The sequence below is a fragment of the Megalobrama amblycephala genome, linkage group LG10, assembly GCF_018812025.1.
Source record: "Megalobrama amblycephala isolate DHTTF-2021 linkage group LG10, ASM1881202v1, whole genome shotgun sequence".
NCBI classification, from domain to species: domain Eukaryota; kingdom Metazoa; phylum Chordata; class Actinopteri; order Cypriniformes; family Xenocyprididae; genus Megalobrama; species Megalobrama amblycephala.
The window spans coordinates 37,640,107-37,664,617 of NC_063053.1; the positions used below are offsets into that span (position 1 = coordinate 37,640,107).

Sequence of the window (24,511 nt, forward strand, 5' to 3'; positions counted from 1 at the left end):
AGCATCCGAACGCAAGATCACATGACAGCGTTTATTGTGTTTCGTCTGACGCTCTGAGACCAACTCATTTATGATGGAGGAGAAAAGAGCCTGATTGAAGAAACGTACATTTTTATTACTGACATTTTGCACCAGGAAGTGACGATTTCGTTCTCTTGAAAACGCTGCTTTATTCGCAAATGTTTTATCCGATATTCCAATTTTGCACAACTAGTTAATTTCACAACTTTGGATGGAAACACAGCTTGTGTGAATGGCCCTTCATAAAGAAGACACTGGGAAAAATAATGTGACTTCACAGATGTCTGATAGCAGTTTAATAGAAATAATGAATACAGATAAAACATCCATTGAGAGTAAAACTCTTGGTCCCATTAAAATAAATACTCAGGGTCGTGATGGGTCGGTTATGTGATCAGCTCACGGCCTCTTTTGGTCAGTTTGTGTCGCGGGCAGAGAGCCACCGTATCTGTGCGGCGCTGTATTTAGAGTCCTGTATCCCTGAACAGACGGCATCCGCGTCCCGACCCCGAAGCCCAGCCTCATCCCGGGCCCCTGGAAGCCCTGGTTCAGAACGCCGGAGTAGGGCGACGTCCCATAGGAGAGCGGTGCGTTGAAGGGCCTGTGCTGATGGGCCGTCTGGAACACCACCGGCTGGATGTGTCTCCCCGGCGTGTTGAAGGAGAACTCGGGCGGGGGGCTGCTGGGCTTCGCAGGCGTGGATGTGATCGGGTTCATCTCGTCGTGAGGTTTGGACATCGCGGGAGGAAATGCAGCTGAAGTCACGTACTCAGAGAGGCTGAGCGATCCGGCGGGAAGAGTGCCGGAGGTCAGGGACGGACGGACCCAGTCGTCCTTAAAGATCTGAATGGTCAGCGTGGAGACTAGGACGTTCAATCGGTTGGTCACATGGGCCAAAACCATTTGCTCATCAGCATCCCTGCGGATACGGACGTGGACGGAACCAGCCTGTGCAAAAACACAACGAGTCAAGATCTAAAAAACTGATGACTAACCTGTAAGACTAGCCATATCAGCTCATGCAACCGGCCCCAGGCCTTGAAGTCACCTCACAGAGGAGAGATTTCAAGCAGCTGTCACAACAACTTCATTACTTTACCTTCATCATCACAGCTGTTCAACCACGAGATCTATTAAGATATTTATTGAACAGGCAGTTCATCTTCAAATTCGGACACATTTCCATTCGTCCATTGAAAGCCTATTCCACCAAAACTGACGCTTCAAAACTCTCATAAAGAGATTGTTAGGCCTGTCAGGATTATTGATTAATCGTCTGATCGTGGTTATTTCATCCAATTTAAATTATTTGAGATAACCACAATACAGGGAGTGCAGAATTATTAGGCAAGTTGATTTTCTGATCATATTTTTTTCCCAAGCACATTTTACCAATTCCAATCCACATCAATCTTAATAACTACTATTAATATTGTTTTTAATCATTTATAAGTGATATATAATTGTTCATGAAGGCTGGAAATGAAAAATGCCTTATATTCAGGTGTGCAGAATTATTAGGCAAGTTTTCTTTTACAGGCAAAATGAGCCAAAAAAGAGATTTAACTCAGACTGAAAAGTCAAAAATTATTAAATACTCATGAGAAGGACGCAATACTAATGCAATACTAGAAATTGCAAAGTTAAAGCATGACCAAGGGACAGCAAAATGCTCTTTGGGTCAGCGGGGTCAGAAAAAAACAGGTGGAAAAGAAAAGACACATGTTAACTGCAAAATAATTAAGAATTAAGGTGAAGAATTAAGTGTGAAACCATCAGGAACCCTTTAGTCTCCAGCGCCACCATTTTCCAGAGCTGCAACCTACCTGGAGTCTCCAGAAGTGCAAGGTGTTAGGATCTCAGAGACTTAGGTTAGCTAAAGAATCCTAAAAAATGACCCGCACTTGATAAGAATCACAAGCTGAAGTGTTATAAAATACATGAAGACTGGGTTTTTATAGGCCTTATAAACCGACAGCTTGAGAGTGACTCCTGAAGGACCAGCACCACATCCTCTTGTACCACTGTTTGAAGAATTTATCCAGAATCTGGCAGTAAGGTGTTTGAGTTCACTTTTAGTCCATCTCTTATCCTGAAATGTCTGTCTTGCAGAGATGGACTAAAAATGATCTTCCAAAACTTACTGCCAGATTCTGGAAGATAAATTCTTCAAACAGTGGTACAAGAGGATGTGGTGCTGGTCCTTCAGGAGTCACTCTCAATCCGTCTGTCTATAAGGCCTATAAAAACCCAGTCTTCATGTATTTTATAACACTTCAGCTTGTGATTCTTATCAAGTGCGGGTCATTTTTTAGGATTCTTTAGCTAACCTAAGTCTCTGAGATCCTGAGACCTTGCACTTCTGGAGACTCCAGGTAGGTTGCAGTTCTGGAAAATGGTGGCGCTGGAGACTAAAGGGTTCCTGATGGTTTCACACTTAATTCTTAATTATTTTGCAGTTAACGTGTCTTTTCTTTTCCACCTGTTTTTGTCTGACCCCGCTGACCCAATGAGCATTTTGCTGTCCCTTGGTCATGCTTTAACTTTGCAATTTCTAGTATTGCATTAGTATTGCGTCCTTCTCATGAGTATTTAATAATTTTTGACTTTTCAGTCTGAGTTAAATCTCTTTTTTGGCTCATTTTGCCTGTAAAAGAAAACCTGCCTAATAATTCTGCACACCTGAATATAAGGCATTTTTCATTTCCAGCCTTCATGAACAATTATATATCACTTATAAATGATTAAAAACAATATTAATAGTAGTTATTAAGATTGATGTGGATTGGAATTGGTAAAATGTGCTTGGGAAAAAAATATGATCAGAAAATCAACTTGCCTAATAATTCTGCACTCCCTGTAACTGTGTAGTTTAATTTTCAAGGTAAATTTAAGCATTTAAATAAATGGCATTAAACATGGGACCATAATAATCATAATCTGGCAGAGAGTAAATAATAAATAATATAAAAAAACATTTGAATGAAGTACACAAAGACAGTCAAAGGTCTTCCTTCATCCGAAATGAAGGTTTGTGGGTTTAATCACACTGCATTATATTATATTTAGTGCTGGCAATCGATTAAAAAAAATTAACTAATTAATCACACATTTTTCTGTAATTAATTGTGATTAATCACACCTAACATTAAAGTTTTTAATATATTTTTACATTATAATAATTTCACATTTAATCTCCAAATTAATGTTGAAATAATGTGTATCAAACACTTAACAGTCTTCATTGCATAATTAAGATTAAAACATAGATTCATTTTTATTAAAGCTACAAAATGTAATTTAGTGAGTGATTTTCTCTCATTTGTTCTTCGATTAACATGTCCGACTGCAGCAGGTTTATTAGGCTGCTGTCACTTTAAGACCTGCCGCACATGATGCAGATCTGCATGCTATTTCCTCAACTCTTTATGGTCATTTAAGACTTTATTTCCTGTGCTACGAGGATACTTAACAAAACAGGCACTTTTGGCATACTTTTATGTATTTTTGCATAAAATATTTTTAAAGTTAAATATTATAATAATATAAATATTATTTTTCACAGCATTACAGCCTACATTATCATAATTTTTACTATTATATTATATATGATTCAAAGTAAGAAATTAGACCTACACTGTATGTGACATGAAACTGAAGCGTTGTTCTCTATGCTTCCTTTTATCTTTGTGTTTGTTTTAGTGATTGCGAAGCACTTTGGGCAACAGCTGTTGTATTAAATGTGCTATATAAATAAATAAATCAAATCAAATCACAATTATTTTTATGACAATTAATCTTCAGCAAAAAACATGTAAAAACAAACCTCTCCATGTATGTGCACTGATGAAGGTTTATATGTGAATTAAAGCCTAAATTAAATCTGTTCATCATATGAAGCGATCATGTCTCTTCAGAAGACTGGGATTAAAGCGCTCAATTCATATGGATCAGTTTTACGATCTCAATAACACTCATTTGTTAACATTAGGACATAAAGATTAGAGACATTTTGTTGAGCACATTTTCACACTGTCAAACAGCATCTAAGATCGTATTGTGTCAGTTTGAGTAAGTTTGTCAGTGTTGGAATTTTGGCTCTAAAACATTTCGTCTGAAACGTCTCTGAACACTTGAAGGTTATTGAGACCTTTTACAGTTTGATGGTAAATCGTAGCTTGTGTACCAGCATTAACAACAAACAGTCAAAACTTGTACTTTTCCCCCCACCTTGTTACACTTGTGCCATTCTGGGTCAAAAATGACCAGGCCATTTAAATATCTTATAAATCTCTTGATCACCAAATATTGAATATATTCAATCTTTTTGTCAACTTGTTTTCTTTCAGTTAGCACAGGTTTTGTGTTTCTATGCTCAGATCGTTTGAGTGAAAAGCTTATTCAACTCATAAACACTGAAGGTGCATAAATGAGGCCTGCGATCGATCGGTTCCAAAAAGAAACACAAAACCTGTGCTAACTGAAAGAAAACAAGTTCACACAAGAGATCGAATCCAATATTTGGGGTTAGTATAGCACAACGAGAGATTTAAGCTATTTAAAAGGCCGGTCATTTTTGACCCTGGAACGACAAATGAGTGGGTAAAAACAGCCATAACCCAAGTTTGTACAAAGACAACACAATGATTTCAGTATTCATTAGAAAAGAAAATCTACACACCAAAGAGCCAAAGCCAATGGTCCAGAAGTGTTCATTCCTGACTTCCAGAACTCCATCCAGCGTGGACACCTGAAAAACACCAAGAATGAACGTGTCTGAATGAAGAGGAGAGTGTGAATCTGACGAAGGAGACGGACTGACCTCTCTGAGCAGCTTATCCAGCTGACCGATGACATGAGACGGGGTGGTCTGAAAGAGAGAACAACCGTGAGCGTGTGAACTCTGACCGGACGCGTCTCAAGAAACATGTGATCACACACCTGCAGCAGCACCTTCCCGCTGTACACGCTCATGGGGTACATGGTGCCGAAGGTCATGAGGGCGATGGCGACGGCGGACGCGGTGTCCATCGCGTGATAGTTACTGAGAGATAAATTAGATTTAAAATGACAGTAAAGAGCAGGAGGAGATGCTCTTCTGGTCGTTCGTGACATCATGTGAGATACAGTGTCGTCTCCTCACCTGATTTCGATGAGCATGTAGGTGATGCCCAAAGCGAAGGCTCCGGCGAGGTTGATCAGCACAAACGGGTTCATTCTGGGCAGGAGAACGCTGCTCAGCGCCGGGATGAGTCCACACAGACTGCACACACACACGGACACGTCAGTGCACCATCGTTCACACCGTTTATCGCACGTCTGAGGAGTGACGGAGTGAGACGCACGCCTTACCTTCGGCTCAGATCGGCCACGTGCTCCTGAAGCCAGCTGGTGCTCGCAGCTACAGACGGAAACACGAAACACTGTCACTGACACTTGATGCCGTTACTTAATGAGCGTCACGCATGTGATCTTCAACACCGTGATCAGTAAACACACTCATGAGCTCCAGTCTAGTCTGTCTCAGTGTTTCCCATGTGAGTCTTTAAAGCCCAAAGTAGACTAAAATTACAATACTCATGCCTTCATTTCCTCACTAGCAAGAGTTGCAATTTCTGTGAAAACGATTTACAAACGTGTCTAGTGAAATCTTGTAATCATCCGTCCACAAAAATGTTAGAAATTACGTGAATGTGAAAATGATACTTAACTGTTCTCGAACGCACATTAAACTGATTCAACTGCAGCCGCTCGGAGAGGCGGAAAACATCGGATCACCTTCATGCTTCATTTTGAAACCATCAGCGCAACAGACTAAACTTATTTAATCACATCACAGCCTTTTTAAGCGCACTAAGCCATGTCATGAATTTGACTCTAGTTGAATTGACAGATGCTTCGCCAAAGCAACGGCACAAAACACAGCAGAGATCTTCTAAATACATGTTCGGTTCATTATGAAACCATGGTGTGACAACTTCGACTGTGGTGCACAGGTTATTCATGGGAAACACTGCTGTCTGCACATCTGGCTGCTAACTGGAAGGTGGCGGGTTTAAATCGATTCATTAAATTATTGCCAGACTGTGTTTGGCTGTGAGCAGGAGTCAAGAGTGTGAAATTAGACAGCTGTTTGCGGATCTTACCTTGAGACACAAAGACGAAGGGCTTGTTCTTGACAGATAGTAGAGTCAACAGATTGAAAAACAGAGCCACGAACGTTCCCACCAGCAGACGCCCCCTAAAACAAACACAGCAACACAATATACGAGAGAGACCGTGAGAAAGAACATATGCACTCCATGAGAACATATGAGCATATGCATTTTTTGGACAGCATTGATGGACAAACAACAAATAAATTGGCCTTTAAAATCTTTTGTTTCAAAATATCTACAGAAATCCAATGATCTTTATAGGAGCTGGTGTTTAAGCCTAACCCTGGTGTAAAGATGCTCGCTATAGGAGCCAGTGAGGTGTAAATCCTCCAGCGTGTGTGTTTGTGTGTTCAGTGACGGTCGTACTCACGTGTGAACCTCGGGCTGCTCCACAAAACGCTCCACGCTGAGAAAGAAGCACACACAGAGACTCACTACACAAACATCCGACAGGTTCTGCTGAATAACTGAGGTAATTCATCACATAATGTCCTAGTGTAAGTGTCTAATAAACCTGGCTTTACATGTCACAAATATTGTTGGCTCTTCAGCCCTATCCAGATGGTAATGCTTTCTCAAGGGGACGTCTGTATGAATAGCATTGGCATCTCAGTGATAAACTCATGTATGTGCATTTATTAACAGTGAGTTCTGTGATCCTACGAACACAGAGTCACATGACTGTCAGCTGTAAATAAAATGTCATATGCTTGGTATAAAATAAATAGATATTTGATTTAATAATAGTATCCAAACAATATCCAATTTATTGTTTGATTATTAAATTGATGAACAATGTTTAATTGAAATGTTTTGTTTTTGTTTTGCATTTAATCTCTCAAATAGATTAATGTCATTTTAAAGGTGCCCTAGAACCAGTTTTTACAAGATGTAATGTAAGTCTAAGGTGTCCCCTGAATGTGTCTGTGAAGTTTCAGCTCAAAACACCCTATAGATTTTTTTTAATTAATTTTTTTAACTGCCTATTTTGAGCCATAATTATAATATGCGCCGATTCAGTGCGCGGCTCCTTTAAATCTCGCACTCCCCGCCCCCGAGCTCGCGACTGCCTTAACCAGCATAAACAAAGTTCACACAGCTAATATAATCCTCAAAATGGATCTTTACAAGATGTTCGTCATGCATACTGCATGCATGCGTCGGATCATGTGAGTACAGTATTTATTTGGATGTTTACATTTGATTCTGAATGAGTTTGATAGTGCTCCGTGGCTAAAGCTAACATTACACACTGTTGGAGAGATTTATAAAGAATGAAGTTGTGTTTATGAATTATACAGACTGCAAGTGTTTAAAAATGAAAATAACGACGGCTCTTGTCTCCATGAATACAGTAATAAACGATGGTAACTTTAACCACATTTAACAGTACATTAGCAACATGCTAACGAAACATTTAGAAAGACAGTTTACAAATATCACTAAAAATATCATGATATCATGGATCATGTCAGTTATTATCGCTCCATCTGCCATTTTTCGCTGTTGTTCTTGCTTGCTTACGTAGTCTGATGATTCAGCTGTGCACAGATCCAGACGTTAATACTGGCTGCCCTTGTCTAATGCCTTGAACATGGGCTGGCATATGCAAATATTGGGGGCGTACATATTAATGATCCCGACTGTTACGTAACAGTCGGTGTTATGTTGAGATTCGCCTGTTCTTCTGAGGGCTTTTAAACAAATGAGATTTATATAAGAAGGAGGAAACAATGGAGTTTGAGACTCACTGTATGTCATTTCCATGTACTGAACTCTTGTTATTCAACTATGCCGAAGGTAAATTCAATTTTTCATTTGATGGCACCTTTAAAATGTGGAAATTTGCAGAAATAAGTTAATGCAACTTCTTAAAGGTAAACATTTGACCTGGCTACTTGGTCTATATTTTCAATGTATATAACTATATATAATAAATATTTTAAAATTGTACTGCATACCTGTTGTTGCCGTAATAATGGCCCATTTCAAATGTTTATGTGATTTTCTTCTCTTTTTCTTTTCTGTTATTAACAGCTCTCACTCGCTGCAGTGGAGTGATAATGAAATATTGTTCTTGTAAATACTTTCCATCATTTGAGTAATGAAGGTGTCCATATTTAGACTGCAGTTACTGTACGGTGCTTGGCAGTGGTCAAAAAAGATTTACAAAGTTACTTTTGTATTGATCCCCTCTTATAAACTCAGAAATGTGTTTTCGGACAGAAATATAATCACCACATGACCTCAAAAAAAAAAAAAAAAAGTTTTTACAGGGGTGGTGGGAGTAAAACATTCTCGATTTGGACGGCAATAAAATCACTGACTAGCCCCTGTAAATGCTGAAAATACATCACATCCTCATGAGAAATAATTACCGTCTAAATAAGGCTTTTGACAAAATGATTTTGTTCCTCTTTTGTTAGTTGCTTTGGACAAAAGCGCCTGCTGAATGTTAGATCCACTCCAAGCTGGAATCAGCGCTGTCGTCGATCTCACTGTGTGGATCAGCTGAATGTGGACGTGATCTTTAAAATGTCCACATTCCCACAGCACTGAAATATTGACGGGATCAAGTTCTGCAGAGACGCAGGGATCTCACCTTTCCTTCAGGATGAAGAGCGCGCCCAGCTGAACCAGCACTGTGGAGGCAAACACCGCCAGCACTTCAAAACGCTCGAAGCTGAGACCACAAACACACAAACACACAACACACACATTACTGGAGCACACACACACACACACACACACACACACTGCTTTCCTCACAGGAGCCTCGGTGAAACTATTCACAGATCAGGAGCAGATTCACTGTTATCTGTAACGTCTGGCCGCTATCAGGGAATCATTGTGGAAATATGACAGATAGTTTGCTATTTTTGCTAGCAAAGCAATTTTCCAGAAACTTGTTCACTCATCAGAATAAAGTTAGAATAAATCTATTGTACTGTGTGTCATAATTTTATTTAAAGTACATCAAACTATTGTTTTGAGTGTTGAGGAATTTAACACTGCAAGACTTTACACTGGCACTGCATAAAGTCCTAGATCACGTGTCATTAACACACAACTGTTTCAGATGCTGTCTTGAATGGGAGTTTGAAGTGAGAGAAACACATTGATATTTGATGTGTAGAGCGGTCCTCACCCAAACGAGTACACTTGACTGGGCTTCTTCATGGTCACCCAGAAACTCAGCAAACAGGTGATCAGACTGTGAGAGCGAGAGACACGACATTAAACCACCGCTGCGTCACACAATGAAGTTTAACACCAAAGTCAGAAATCACAGCATAAACACACAGTCAATACAGCAGCGGTGTTGCTTTCCTAACACTCATTTAGCTTGCCGGATATGAACCTAGCTGTAAGTTAAACAGATCAGTCTCGCTCACATCTGCCACCCAACTCGTCTCTAATCCAGCTCGACAGGGTTTTTAAATGTTTCTCCCCATCACATTATTCAATAAATGTGCAGAGCTCCTCCATTAACATGATTCGCTCACTTCACTAAAGACAGAAACACAAGAGGAACAAGCTTCTAATGCCATGTTATGACAAATGACACTTACCTGAAGAGGTCGAAGATGGTGAGGTACGTGTACGCGGTCAAGGCTGAAACACAAGACAGATGTGGTGTTCAGAAACGCTTCTTGACATTATAACATTCAACAACATTCATACACCAGACTTAGAATTCTGTCATTTCAACATCCATCCGTGCGATCGGGAGCGTCTCCTTACGCAGCTTTTGCTCATGTTTAAGTGATCTCATGAATTTGCTGCAGTGACCGACAGAACGCTGCTTGGCTTGAAAGACAGCTGTGCTTCATACATCTCTACATTATTTCTCACAACATTTCACAGCAATTTCTCTAATGTGACTGCAGCTACAGGCCGTGGCAGAGCAACTTTTCATAAGTCCGTTCACTCGGTGGCCATATTTGCAATGCAAGCTATTTCAGCATCCAAGACCTAGTCCAAATGGAGGAATCCTGAAATCTCAAAAACAGCTTGACGAAATCAAATTTAAATAACATATTTCAGATCAGCAACAAAATCTGACATGCACCATCTCATAAATGGTAGGGATGCACGATACTTCGGTCACCATATCGGTATCGGCCGATATATGTTCATTTTTAATGTTACTGCTATTGATCCGATAAGAAAATTTGGCTGATATATTAAAGGTGCCCTAGATTCAAAAATTGAATTTATCTTGGCATAGTTGAATAACAAGAGTTCAGTACATGGAAATGACATACAGTGAGTCTCAAACTCCATTGCTTTCTCTTTCTTATGTAAATCTCATTTGTTTAAAAGACCTCCGAAGAACAGGCGAATCTCAACATAACACTGACTGTTACGTAACAGTCGGGATCATTAATATGTACGCCCCCAATATTTGCATATGCCAGCTCATGTTCAAGGCATTAGACAAGGGCAGCCAGTATTAACATCTGGATCTGTGCACAGCTGAATCATCAGACTAGGTAAGCAAGCAAGAACAACAGTGAAAAATGGCAGATGGAGCGATAATAACTGACATGATCCATGATATCATGATATTTTTAGTGATATTTATAAACTGTCTTTCTAAATGTTTCGTTAGCATGTTGCTAATGTACTGTTAAATGTGGTTAAAGTTACCATCGTTTCTTACTGTATTCACAGAGACAAGAGCCGTCGCTATTTTCATTATTAAACACTTGCAGTCTGTATAATTCATAAACACAACTTCATTCTTTATAAATCTCTCCAACAGTGTAGCATTAGCCGTTAGCCATGGAGCACAGCCTCAAACTCATTCAGAATCAAATGTAAACATCAAAATAAATACTTTACTCACATAATTCGAAGCATGCATGACGAACATCTTGTAAAGATCCATTTGAGGGTTATATTAGCTGTGTGAACTTTGTAAATGTGCTGTAATATAATCGAGAGCTCGTGTGGCAGGGAGCACGCGATTTAAAGGGGCGGCGCGCTGAAAAAATCAGTGCATAGTTAATGATGCCCCCAAAATAGGCAGTTAAAAAAATTAATTTAAAAAAATCTATGGGGTATTTTGAGCTGAAACTTCACAGACACATTCAGGGGACACCTTAGACTTATATTACATCTTGTGAAAAAGCGTTCTTGGGCACCTTTAAAGCCAATCAATAATGTATTATTTCCTCCAGCGGAGACGCTTCAGATGCTGTTCACCATGATGGGGTTGAATTAAATGAACTCTGCAGTCATTTGACACTAATATTAATTTAAGATGTTTATTTTAAAAATATTGGTGCATTATTAATAATAACTAGCACTGAGATTTTTCTTGTATCAATTTCAACAACAAAATAGTTTAATTAAAATCATTTGATAAATTGTCCATGCAGAGGCTGTTCTATTTCATTTATCCATGGATAGCATTTTCTTTATATGCATGTAATACTGTCCAAAGATTTATTTGCATTATTTAAGCATTACTTTATTTGTTTGTAAGGCAATAGTTTTTTTGTTTTTTTTTTAAATAGAGAAAGCTGGCCATAGGAGTGTAAATTTTAAAACTTAGGTTGAAACTAGGCTACCGTCCTGTATGCGTTTGAGTTATGTTGAAGTGTTTGGGACATGGCTTTTAATGCTTTTTGTAATCAGGCTCTCAAAAATTATATAAATTTATTGGCCTATATATCGGTTATCGGCTTTCAAATATAAAGAATTATCGGTTATCGGTATCATCCTGAATTTTTGGACAAAATCATTGTGACATTTAACCTTCACTTTGCCCTGCTTTGAGCCAATCAGAATGCCTTAAAACTCCCAACAAGACGGAGACGCTCACACGCCAGCGTCGACTAACATACACAACACTGTCTGACCACCGAGTCCTCTGTAAGAAACAAGAGACAAACCTGAAATCCTACAAGAAATCTGTGACTGGATACTAAAAGTATGGCGTAATGACACTCGCCAAAGACAGATGAGGCAATGCATAAATAAATCCCGCAGCGGCGACACAGAAGACACACATCCTTGTAGAGAACAGTGTGCAGATTAAGGTGACTTGTGTATGTTTACAGACCCAATCAATGAAGAAGAAGAGGAGATGAAGACGCAGCGGTAAACCAAGCCAGGATCTTTAGCTGAATATTTAATAACATCTACAGGCCAGAGCATCAAAACACATCTGATCGTCCTCGAACCCTGACCTTCAGCGTCTCACTTCAGGCCTCGTGGGAGCTCAGCGCCATTAGAAGCACTCAGTGCCGGCCGGTTACGCGAAACATAAGCGAAGCGTTCAGGAGTCTGGAGCGCGGCCGTCGTCGCGGCGGCCCCGGGTGAGTATCGGCTTTCTCTGCTCGCTGGTACTTTCGGTAAAGAAGATTTGCAAACTGCAGCGCTCAGCTGTCATGGAGTTCAGGAACACGCATCGAGCGGCTCGGCTCGGGTGTCTGTCAACGCGGCACATTAAAATAACAATAGATAGCTCCAGATGTAAACTAAAAGCTTTATTGACAAACTACAAACTAACACCTGGCGGGGAAACGGAAACCGGTGGGAGGAAGTGGCGAAGCAGAGGAGTAAACCGAGAACCGGCTGAAAGACTGCTGCTCCTGCAATAAAACAACAGTCCAATAAAAACATCCCGGCAGCAAAACGTATCAAAACCTTTCCATTACACAACTGCTGCGTTCACCGAACATCTACAACACCAACCACAGCAGATTCATGTCACAGTGCACGGGAACCTCGAGCGATGCGTGGAGGGACTTTACGCCAGCTGACGCTGCAGAGGTCACGGGTTCATTTCCCAGAGACACCGCAAGCGGACAGCAATAAACTGATCTAAAAGAGTGAAGAACAACAAACGGTGTTTGATAGAGTCACAGTGCCGATTTATGTTTCTGCCGGTGGGTGCCCAGTAACCCAGCACCCCCCTATAAATAAAGGATCGTTTCTGATAGCTGCAATCGATTTTTTACTTGTTAAAATCCACGGAGAATATCTCATACATTTTCCACGGGATCGGCGGGATGTGCCAGAGATTGTTTAATTTGGCATATTTAAGTGGGAAAATAGGAGAGATGACTATATGTGGGTCAATTTTTTGTCCTTAATAATAATAATAATAAAAACAAAGATATGACATCCAAAGTATGTAAGGTAGTACAACTTGATTTTTTTAATTGCATCCAAAAGGTTTTAATTATATTTTTCTACATTTAAAGATATTTTAAAGATTTTGAAGTGTCAAAAGGTCATTCGGTTTAACCGTCCAAAGGCCAATACAGCCATTTCATTTGTGATTAAAACATCTTAAAATGTAATAAATGTATATATTTTTTATTCTGGCATGATTTTATAACATCATATATCAACATACTGCAAAATGGTGTTAAAATAATGTGTAGAAGTCGTTGCTTTGTTACGAGAAAGAATGTCTGGAATGTCATTGATAACCAATATAAAGGGACCATTTTGGATCAAGTCATGCGGTCAATATCATGTGACAGGATGTGACATCATTCAGACACCTGCAAAGGACCACATGGTTGTGAAGCAAAGTAACTAACTCTCTCTTAACTATTTGATAAATTCATGTTTTCTCTTGATCATACGCATGTCCCGAAACATCAGGTCATTCGGTGCAACCGCTATAAAACATGGAAAATGATGTAATATTTTAAAAACTTGAACTAAATATAAAACTGTTTGATTGTCCTTTTGCTAGCTAGATATCAGCCTGTTAGCATTGATTGAAAATATCGTCATTCGGTAAAACCGAAATTTTGGTTAAACTGAATGACTTTTTGGCGACAATTTTTTTTTTTCAATCTTGTAAAAAAATGACAAAAGCAGTGTTAATTAGCCATAAAAACCACATAATCTCATTTCTCATATTTGTCAGTGACCCGTGTACATGCAAATTAAGTGAGCGTTAGATGATAGAAGAAATGCAAACTGGATATTCATTTTGAGATTTTCATACTGTAATTCACTGGTGTCATTTAAAGCAATTAATTTCAGTTTTTTCCCCATTTATTTAGACAGAATAGTGTAGAATTTTCCTATCAGCCATTTATCAGTTACTGTTTGAAAACAATTATTGCCTTATTGCATAGGCCTGAATTTGAACATCTTTATTTACAAATTAAATGCATTTATTTGAATAAATGAAAGGTATTTGTTTATCTGGAGCTGATGGACACAAACCAACATATTACATTACACTGGAGCTGATCGTAGCATATCTGATATATGAGTGTGATGAACATCCATCAGATCAGATGTCACTCAGAGCATTATTCACTTGAACAGCACCAGCCCTTCGCTGCACATCCCAATGGAAAGTTAAAGGGGTGATGAACTGAGAAATAAAATTTTCCTTGAGCTTTTGACATATAAGAGGTCATCATACTATAAGAATATCCTGTAAGTTTCAGAGCTGAAAACTTCCTTGTTAGTCCAATAAAAGCTTTAATTGACACCAGACCCAGCGAACGACAGGATTTTCAAAGTGGGGATCTATGAGGTCAAAGGGCAGCAAGCTCCGCCTCCGCAGAAGAAGATCAACGCCTACTTCATCACTGCCTGTTTAGCCCCGCCCACCGAATTGCGCATAAGTAACATATGTGGTGCTAAACCAGATCGAGCTGCCAAGCAATAAACATGCCGTCGAGGATTACAAAATATTGTGCAGTGCATGAACTCGACAGTAATGCAACAACATGTCAGTAACTGTGTTCTAATGCCTGATCTGATATTAATGATTCATGTACAGTCAGATGATCGTTGTCTGCGTGTCAGTAAATCAAACCAGTGACTAAACGCTCAACTTGCTTTGTTTCTCATAGTAGGATGAAAATAATCAGTTATTTAACGGTGATTAAATTATATAAAGAAAGCTCCCTTTACAATCGTTGGAGCAGCGCACGCTGACACTGTCAATCAAACAGCGTGAGTTTATCGGTGACTGACGCGCAAAACTCCTGTTTAATTCAACGAATCTCTTAGTTATATCGCGTTTACACTGTTAGTGAAGATGAAAGCATTTGTTAGTGTGCAGAAATTGAGTTGCAATGACGAGATCACTGCTTTCAGGCACGCGTCACAAAAGTCAGTATGAAATCAAGACCGAGTTAATTTGATTTCTTATTGCATGCCACTGGACTTATTGTGAACGATGATTTGCATATAAAATCATATCCAGGACCTCTAATCTTTAATCAGCATGTCATTCCTGCTCTTCCTGTGATTGATCTGGTCACGGTCAGATGATCCGTCTCTGCAGGAGAGACACATACAATCTGTTTATGCTACACTTGAGCAGCTCTTGATTTCTAGTGTTCCGGATGCATCGCGAGATTTGAGCGTGAGAACTGCTGCTTCACTAAGATTCACTAAATTATACACTGTTTTTCTCTCACTGAACCCTAGAACTCATTCTGATGAAGATCATGAGGGCATCAGGTCTGAGAGACAGAGGAGGAATAAAGGAGCTTTACATGCAGAAGATCATTGATGTTCAGATCAGATCTACTGAGAGCTCGATACTGGACAGATCACGTTACTCCTGATCAAGACACGGTGCTGCTGACTGATACCACACACACACACACACACACACACACACACACACACACACACACACACACACACACACACACGGTTTGTTTTGCTATCTCAGTGAGGACTCTTCATAGGCGTAATGGTTTTTATACTGTACAAACTGTACATTCTCTCCTCCTACACTACCCCCTACAGGAAACTTTCTGCATTTTTATATTTTTAATAAAACATTTAGTGTGTTTTTAAAGCTATTTTAAATAATATCTCATAAAATGTCATCAAAACATGTTTACGTCGTAATACCAGTGTTATACCCATGTCATTATACACATTTGTGTCATCTTAAATCATGAAAACAAGCACACACACACACACACACACACACACACACACACACACTGATACCACACACACACACACACACACACACACACACTGATACCACACACACACACACACACACAAAAGAACGTTTAAACACATGACAATCTGTGATTTCATCATATTTTATGGGTGCTGTCAGGCATAACTAGGGTTCTGTGAAATCTTATTTTATTATTTCCCAGATTTCATTTTATATTATTTGCCAAATTCTGTGTTTTTATATTTTAATTTTTCAGTACTATATTTTAATGGTTTAATTAAATTGTAATAATCGAATAACATAGGATGTGGAATCAATTTAACTCATTAAACTTTTAAATTAATAACATTAATTTATTTTTAAAAAATAATTTAATAATTTTAACAATAATATCTATGAAATGTGTTTTACGTTTTCAGAAATTCTGCCTGTTTTAATTTCTCTGGATTTTGTCTTTTATTTATCATCAAAAACGCCAATCAAATGAATGCGTAAAACTTTAACAATTTATCAAATTTATAAAATGAAATCAAATTAAATTTGAAGAATTCCTTTCATTTTTTGGCAAACAAGGTGCTGCACAACAGAGAAAGATTTCAATATAATAAACTGTATTATTATTATTATTATTATTATTATTATATTACTTCTTTGAGAGGAGAATCCTTCTGCACAACAGAAATATAATTCTTCAAGTTGAACTGAAGTTTTATTCTGGCGGTTGTAGTGAAGAGATGTGAGTGTGTTTCTGCTGATAGTTCTCAGATGAAACGCTGCTGAAGAGACTCTAGAGATCATGTGATCACAGTGAGACGCAGACGAGCGCGTGAGTTTGTGTATTAGAGCACACAGACAGACTTCACATTCACACACACTCGCCCATAATCTCCATTTGATTCAGTGTTCAGCCCTACGATTTATTCCCCGCTGTACAGTAAATCCGACACGCTGCTCCACACATGACCAGACTACACTGATCCAACAACCACAACGCAATCCGACGGCCAAATGTTGAGCATGCTGGGTAATGTGTGCTCACCCATACTGTTGGTGGAACTGCACCACATCAGCAGACAGGCCGTGCACACCAGATTCAACACGCCGAACAGGAGGATCCTCCAGGACTGAAACACACAGACCACAGGAACACTTCAACACTGTGTGTGTGTGTGTGTGTGTCATTAGATGTGAAACACTGACCCCTACTGTCACAAAAACACTTTAACTCAGTCAAACCAGTCGGTTCAGATTTCAAGAAATGCTTGTCAAAACCTGCATCTAGAGTTACATGGAAGAAATGCAAAGTAACGTGGAGTTTACGTCTCGTTTTTCCATTTCTTTTGTTTTTAAATTGCTGTTGTTTTGAAGTAATTTGAGGACTCGTCTAACTCACCCGTCGGTCAGACGTCACCAGACTGAACTCCTGACTGAACTTCCCCAGGACGGAGCGGTGTGTTTTGCGGAAGGGATGAATCGTGCCCTGCAGGGATGGACAGAGATCAGATCAGAGCAGGATTGTGGGTAATGTATTCACTATCAGCCAGCACCCTCTCCCATCAAGCTTTGCAAATGACAAAACTGAGTAACATCATCCACTAGCATGTGAAAGTGTGGGATCAGTATGATTTTGTTTTGTTTTTTTAACAATATTAATGATTTTATTCAGTAACGATGCATTAAACTGATCAAAAGTGACAGTAAAGATATTTATAATGCTATAACAGATTATATCTCAAATAAATGCTAAATTCTTTCATCAAAGAATCCTGAGAAATAAAATGTATGACGGTTTCCACAAAAATATTAACTGTTTCCAACATTGATAATAATCATAAATGTTTCTTGAGCATCAAATCATCATATCAGAATGATTTCTGAAGGATCATGTGACACTGAAGACTGGAGTAATGATGCTGAAAATTCAGCTTTGATCACAGAAATAAATTATATTTTAATTTATATTCACATAGAAAACAGCTGATTTACATTGTAATAATATTTCACTATTTTACTGTATTTTTGATCAAATAAAAGCAGCTTTGGTGAGCAGAAGAGACTCTTTCAGAAACATTAATATAATCTGACTGACCAGTGTGTGCCTGAATAATGTGTTGTGAGAAATGATCACTCAAAATATATTTAAAACTTTTTAAACTTACCACATTAAACCCTTTTATGAAAAATGTAGGCTATACAAGTTTTTCAAAACCAAGAACTTGGCAAAAGTGCCATATTTGTACGATATTTCCCCTTTAACAATAATAAGGCATGTTATGATGAGCTTCACCTCATGTTTTACACATTAAAGTCAGTATTGTGTTGATATTTGACTGTCTTACCAGCACATATGTGTCAGTCTCATGCTTCTTTCTGTGCACTGGAACATCTGAACATGAAAATCAAACACAGTTATTGATATTTCACAAACAGCTGAGGAAAACTCTCTCTCTCTCTCTCTCTCTCTCTCTCTCACCCGAGTCTTTGACGCTGATCACGTCCAGCACCACCATGTCAGGCTTATCTGACGGAGACACTTTCCTCTCGGTGACTCCAGACGGAACTACATCGGGTTTATTACTCAGTTTTCTGCTGTAGTAATCAGAAATATGACTGTGATATGGGTTATTATGAGCCATCACAGACGTGGACGAGCCGTCCAGCGCCATCTTTACTTCCGCTGAACGTCTAACGTCTGACGTCACGAGCTGATCACATGCTTCACGGCAGCCAATGACAGCGCTGCTGGTTATTTTATTCGGTTAACATCTAATTATAAACATCAAACTATTTATAAAACAAACATTAAATGGGAGAGAATAAAAACACAGAGGGGGAATGAATAACCAGGTATTTTTGTTCTTTAGTTACAAGGTTACAATTAGCAGAGCAGCTTTTTTAACAGCTATCTATATAAAAGTAGACGTTTATTTTAATAATAATAACAAAATAGAATTAATGAACGTGACCAGCTGATTTGATTTTAAATTCGCGTGACTTTAAATTTGACAGGGGGGTAAATATTGACGCCGGAAACACTACGACATCGCAGTACTGCGCATGCGTGACTCTGTCCTCTAGTTAACATCGCAGAGCCGCAGTGGAGCGCGCAGTGTTTACTTTCACAAGAGCTGAATTAATTCTATCATCACTGTATAACTCGCTCGTTCACGATGGCTGGAACTCTGGCGCGTAAAGCCGTGGATCATCTCCGCAGTAAAGAGTTCAGAGAGTATCTCATGAGGTCAGTCTCATAATAACCCATATCACAGTCATATTTCTGCGTTTCTCATGAACGCTGGGTCAGATAATGTCGATGATTAAACAGAATGCAGTTAAATGACTCGCAGTCGCACATACAGTCTGTTATTCTGCTCGTAATAAAGAGAAAACTGCTGTTTAGTGTGTGAAGGACACGAACTGCAGTTCCGCTGCAAACCTGCAGGCGGCGACAGATCCGCGTCATAACAGCGTCATAATAACAGGTCCAGAGTTCAGTCTGACACAAGATCCACTCATGAACCTTTATCATCTGTGAAGCTGCATTTTACGTTTTTTATTTAGTTAAAAACCGCGCAGGTCATTATTGTTGTCAATCTCAGAATCATTATGTTGTTAATATATTTTCTTTAAAGAGGTTTAACGTCTCCTTATTGACTTCTGATGTTACAACACAATAAATCACTGACCTGTTCACTATCACCCCGCTTTCTGATTATAGATCTCAAATTAAATGCTTCAGATGAATGCTTTGGGATACAGACCCAATGCTGGTCTCTTTTTAAAGAGACACTCAACAGAAGCGTAAAAAATGATAGAAGTTTGAGTTCCCTGTAAAACAAGTGTACTGAAATAAACATTTTTATTTTATACAAAATGTATATTTTACATCTCTAAAACTGCCAGAAAATCAAAGCCAGATATGTCTATCCAAGTTGTGTTCCAAATTTGAAGTTGATACCACAAAAATTGAGGCGCTAAAATGTTTTAAAGTTGTTTTTCCGTGGAAACGCAATTTCAAAACTACGGAGCCTCGCACGTGACATGCTAAATCGTACGCACGCTTTACTAAGTCGCTCCCTCAATTTAAAAATAGTGCGCACAATTTACTTTTTTTTTTCCTGCATGTCATGTGCGGGACTACAGTTTTCACAGGATGAATTTTGAGTGTTTAAAGATTCAGTGTGTAAATTTCAGCGCCATCTAGCAGTGAGCTTGCGAATTGCAACCACGACTCAGTCCTTTCTTTCAAAGCACATAGAGAAGCTACGGTGGCCGACACAGGACAAAGATGTCTTCGTCTGAGATACCAGAGAGTCGCCAGTCAAGCAATGAGGTTTCTTTACAAAGATAAATTAGGAAATTATATTTATTTAATTATTCCGCAAAACAATATGTTATTCCGTAGGGCTGGGAGAATAAATCGATTCATCTCGATTCGTGGATCGATTCTGAGATTTTCCCAATGCATCACGATTCTGAGCTTAGTTTTTAACAGCAGATGGCGCTCTAGGCTAGTTTTTAACTGCATGCTCAAATGCTCATGAAGAAGAGTGCTCGTGCATTCGGCTATGTACCTGCACCTCAGAATGCTTTTATGACACGAGATTAATGCAAACACCCTTGTAATTCGCTTTAACTTTATGAATGATTATTTTAAAGAAAGTTCAAGTGTTGTGTGTAACACCTAACCAGACGCGACGCAACAACAAGCGATAAAATGTATCTTTTCCATGTTAATTAGAGTTTTTGTAATAAACCGAACAACAACACAAAGTATGGCAATGATAATATCAGGTACTGTTTATGTGCTTTATTTAATGTTAAAAGCGTCTAACGTGAGTTTGAATATCATTCTGTGTTCCCAGCTTTTTAGCTGTAATGAAAACAACACTGGCTAATTCACCTCAGATCTTGAAAATAAATAAACGGGCACAAGAACGTTCAAACTTAATGCGCAAAAACAAGCATATTCTTTGACAAAGATTGGTTCAGTCACTCCGTATGTACTTTAAATAATGTTTAAATTGTGTAACATTTATGATTTTTACTAAGTAATTAATTACCCATTTCATTGTGTCCGCTGTGCTCTTGCCGAGAGAGCCCGCCCACACTCTCTTCTGATTGGCTGTGGTTTTTGATTGATTTATTGCTTCTAATTGTCGCATCGCATCTAGTTTGGACAGTCAAATTGCTCATCGCATCGCATCTGGTTAGGACACGGTGTTAGGAACTGGAAGCGAGCAGAGTAACGCTGTTTCTAAAGCACACAGCGCCATCTGCTGTTAAAAACGATTTGAGAGAGAATTGTGATGGATTCGGAAAATATCAGAATTGATCAAGAATCGTTTTGCGATTCAGCGATTTATTGTCCCAGCCCTTGTTCATCATCGTGTCAGTGTTTTATTCGCTGTCTTTAGCTAGCTTTTTTGCATGGCAAGAGTAGTGAAGCGGCTAGCTAATGGTAAATAAGGCGTTTAATCTGACAGCGAGATAGCATTAGCACAAGTTTTTCTCTCCGTTTGCAGAGTCAGGAACAACCAGAGTACGTACCGCAGGTAACAGGAAGATTGTACGCGTGGTCCTCCATTTGTTCACTCCTCTTCTTACTTCTAACAAAGAACGGTCTCTGCTTCTAATAAACCAGACGACGACTACTACTTCTTCGTGCGTATTCAACGAAGTGACGATGCAAGCTGCCTCTAAAAACACCACCGAAGAAGAACAACATAGTGACGAAATGCGCTCTGTAGAATAGTTTGTCCGTTTAGGGCTACTGTAGAAACAAACTGTAGAAGCAAAATGTCGACTTCCTGTAAGGGGACCCGCGGACTCATTCTAAGGTAATAAAAACGTAACGTTCATTATGTAACGTCTTTATACACCACTGAAAATATAGTTATGTATATTATATTGTTTTTCTCTCAATATATCCTCCCAAATATTACACACTGCACCTTTAAGCTTTCAAAGGATACCTAATTTATGATGATTAACTACTAAAATATGTGATAGGGGAAAAGGCCATAAAAAGCGGGATGCTGACAAGAACTGGGATGATTCCCCTGGGAATTTTCATCTTAATAAAAGTGTAATGTTTTTTTTGCCAAAGCCATTTTGTGTCTTTGATTATTTGACACCTGATATTGCTGATCTTATATGGAATGTTTTACTTGCTGTTGATTAAGAGAGCCTTGTTTTAACTTGTTTTGTTCCCGATGGATCTGCTCTTCCCATGGGATCTTCACCTCAGCACGGTAAGCTCTCACCTTTATGATCGGATCCTCCTTATATCCCGATCTGAGCGTGAGTACGGTGGTTATATGTGTCGTGTTATTTCAGCATTTCTGGGGTCCGGTGGCTAACTGGGGTTTGCCCATCGCTGCCATCAGCGACATGAAGAAGAGTCCGGAGATCATCAGCGGCAGAATGACCTTCGGTAAGTGACACGACCGCAGCTTGTGCAACAGTCTGGTTTTGTGAGGTCGAAGGTCAATTCAGGTGTTTTCGCTCTCGTTTCCCCAGCTCTCACCTGCTACTCGCTGCTGTTCATGCGCTTCGCCTATAAGGTCCAGCCCAGAAACTGGCTGCTGTTCGCCTGCCACTTGACCAATGAGACGGCACAGATCATCCAGGGCACGCGACTCATCAAATACAAGTACCACCTGATTTCTGTTGTGATGATATATAACGTTTACTGTAAATACATAATCGGTCTGTTTCTGGATGTGTTCAGGTTAGTCTGGTTCATAAACTAATGCACTGTTCCTCGCTGTCTTCCTCAGCATGGAGAAGAAGGCCAAATGATCAAGGTTTATAACGTCACGTTCCCTCGAGCTCTTCAGGAGGATCTGCACTGCAGCATCTGATCTGTTTTAATGCAAATAAATTATCATGATTATAGATGATTGGTTTTATGCTACTTTCTCTCTCTGTTACACATTTGACATTTTAAGCCTTACAAACACATGCTTGAGGTTATAGTTTGTATGTAATGTAGAAATATTTGATTAATTTATTTCCATACATAATACAATCAGTGTGTGATAAATTAATATGGAGAAAATAAAAAAATCCAATAATGCTTTTGCTATTTTTGACTGACCATCCATTGTTCTATCTATCTATCTATCTATCTATCTATCTATCTATCTATCTATCTATCTATCTATCTATCTATCTATCGTTCTATCGTTCTATCTATCTATCGTTCTATCTATCATTCTATCTATCGTTTTATCGTTCTATGTATCTATCTATCATTCAATCTATCTATCCTTCTATTGTTCTATCTATCGTTCTATCTAACGTTCTATCTATCCATCTATCGTTCTATCTATCCTTCTATTGTTCTTTCTATCATTCAATCTATCTATCCTTCTATAGTTTAATCTATCTATCCTTCTATCGCTCTATATAGTTCTATCTTTCTATCATTCTATTGTTCTATCTATCATTCTATCTATCGTTCTATATATTCATCTATTGTTGTATCATTCTGTATCCATCTATCATTCAATTTTTCCACATATATATCTGTCCATCCATCATTCATTCTATCTATCATTTTATCGTTCTATCTATTGTTCTATCGTTCTATCGTTCTATTTATCGTTCTATCTATCATTCTATTCTATCGTTCTATTTATTGTTCTATCGTTTTATCATTCTGTCTATCATTTTATATATTCATCTATCTATTGTTGTATCATTCTGTATCCATCTATCATTCTATCTATCCACATATATATCTGCCCATCCATATATCCATCATTCTGTCTATCTATCTATCTATCTATTGTTCTTTATATTCATCTATCTATCATTTTATTTATCGTTCTATACATCCATCTATCTATCTATCTATCTATCTATCTATCTATCTATCTATCTATCTATCTGTTGCATCATTCTGTATCCATCTATCATTCTATGCATATATATCTCTCTCCATCCATCCATCCATCATCCATTCTATCTATTGTTTTATATAAATTCATCTATCTACCTATCTATATATCTATCTATTGTTTATTTTATTGTTTATTTGGATCCCCATATATCTGTCTATATGTCCGTCCATGCATCTGTCTATATAATTTAGTCTGTCTATCTATCTATCTATCTATCTATCTATCTATCTATCTATCTATCTATCTATCTATCTATCTATCTATCCGTATATCTTTCTGTCCATCTATCAATCTGGGCCGTATGTATAAAGCCGCTCAGAGTAAAATTTTAGTCTTAAGTGTGTCAAAATTCTAAGAATGACGTAATTTTACTCTTATTCTTAGACTTAAGAATAAGTATGATTTATAAAGGTTCCTAAGTGTCAAGACTAGGTCTCAGCTCCTAAATTATTTAAGAGAGCTGGAGAGGTGTCTTAACCTAGTTAAGAGTAACAGGA

At 38.5% G+C, this 24,511-nt stretch overlaps 2 protein-coding genes across 2 annotated transcripts; one reads left to right on the top strand and one right to left on the bottom strand.

The window, feature by feature from the left end:
- Nucleotides 1-290: 290 nt before the first annotated feature.
- Nucleotides 291-18,836, bottom strand: slc30a6 (solute carrier family 30 member 6). Its single transcript, XM_048206023.1, has 15 exons — nt 18,578-18,836; nt 18,444-18,490; nt 17,498-17,584; nt 17,144-17,228; nt 9,752-9,794; nt 9,328-9,393; nt 8,782-8,862; nt 6,550-6,585; nt 6,168-6,262; nt 5,374-5,422; nt 5,165-5,284; nt 4,963-5,065; nt 4,844-4,891; nt 4,703-4,771; nt 291-969 (listed from the first exon to the last, which is right to left on the bottom strand). The coding sequence occupies exons 1-15, from the start codon at nt 18,768-18,770 to the stop codon at nt 421-423; spliced, it is 1,671 nt and encodes a 556-aa protein (XP_048061980.1). The 5' UTR covers nt 18,771-18,836; the 3' UTR covers nt 291-420.
- Nucleotides 18,837-19,097: 261 nt separating this feature from the next.
- On the top strand, nt 19,098-23,185 carry mpc1 (mitochondrial pyruvate carrier 1). Its single transcript, XM_048206024.1, has 5 exons — nt 19,098-19,345; nt 22,355-22,358; nt 22,444-22,540; nt 22,627-22,759; nt 22,887-23,185. Exons 1-5 carry the CDS (start codon nt 19,275-19,277, stop codon nt 22,906-22,908), a joined length of 327 nt encoding a protein of 108 aa, XP_048061981.1. The 5' UTR covers nt 19,098-19,274; the 3' UTR covers nt 22,909-23,185.
- The last annotated feature ends 1,326 nt before the right edge of the window (nt 23,186-24,511 follow it).

Coding starts and splice junctions, on each gene's coding strand:
- slc30a6 (XM_048206023.1), bottom strand. CDS start 18,770: ATGGCGCTGGACGGCTCGTCCACGTCTGTGATGGCTCATAATAACCCA. Junction 17,585..18,443: donor AGACTGACACATATGTGCTG/GTAAGACAGTCA, acceptor CCATCCCTGCAG/GGCACGATTCATCCCTTCCG. Junction 4,892..4,962: donor GCGGGAAGGTGCTGCTGCAG/GTGTGTGATCAC, acceptor TCTCTCTTTCAG/ACCACCCCGTCTCATGTCAT.
- mpc1 (XM_048206024.1), top strand. CDS start 19,275: ATGGCTGGAACTCTGGCGCGTAAAGCCGTGGATCATCTCCGCAGTAAA. Junction 22,541..22,626: donor CAGCGGCAGAATGACCTTCG/GTAAGTGACACG, acceptor TCGTTTCCCCAG/CTCTCACCTGCTACTCGCTG. Junction 22,760..22,886: donor ACGCGACTCATCAAATACAA/GTACCACCTGAT, acceptor TGTCTTCCTCAG/CATGGAGAAGAAGGCCAAAT.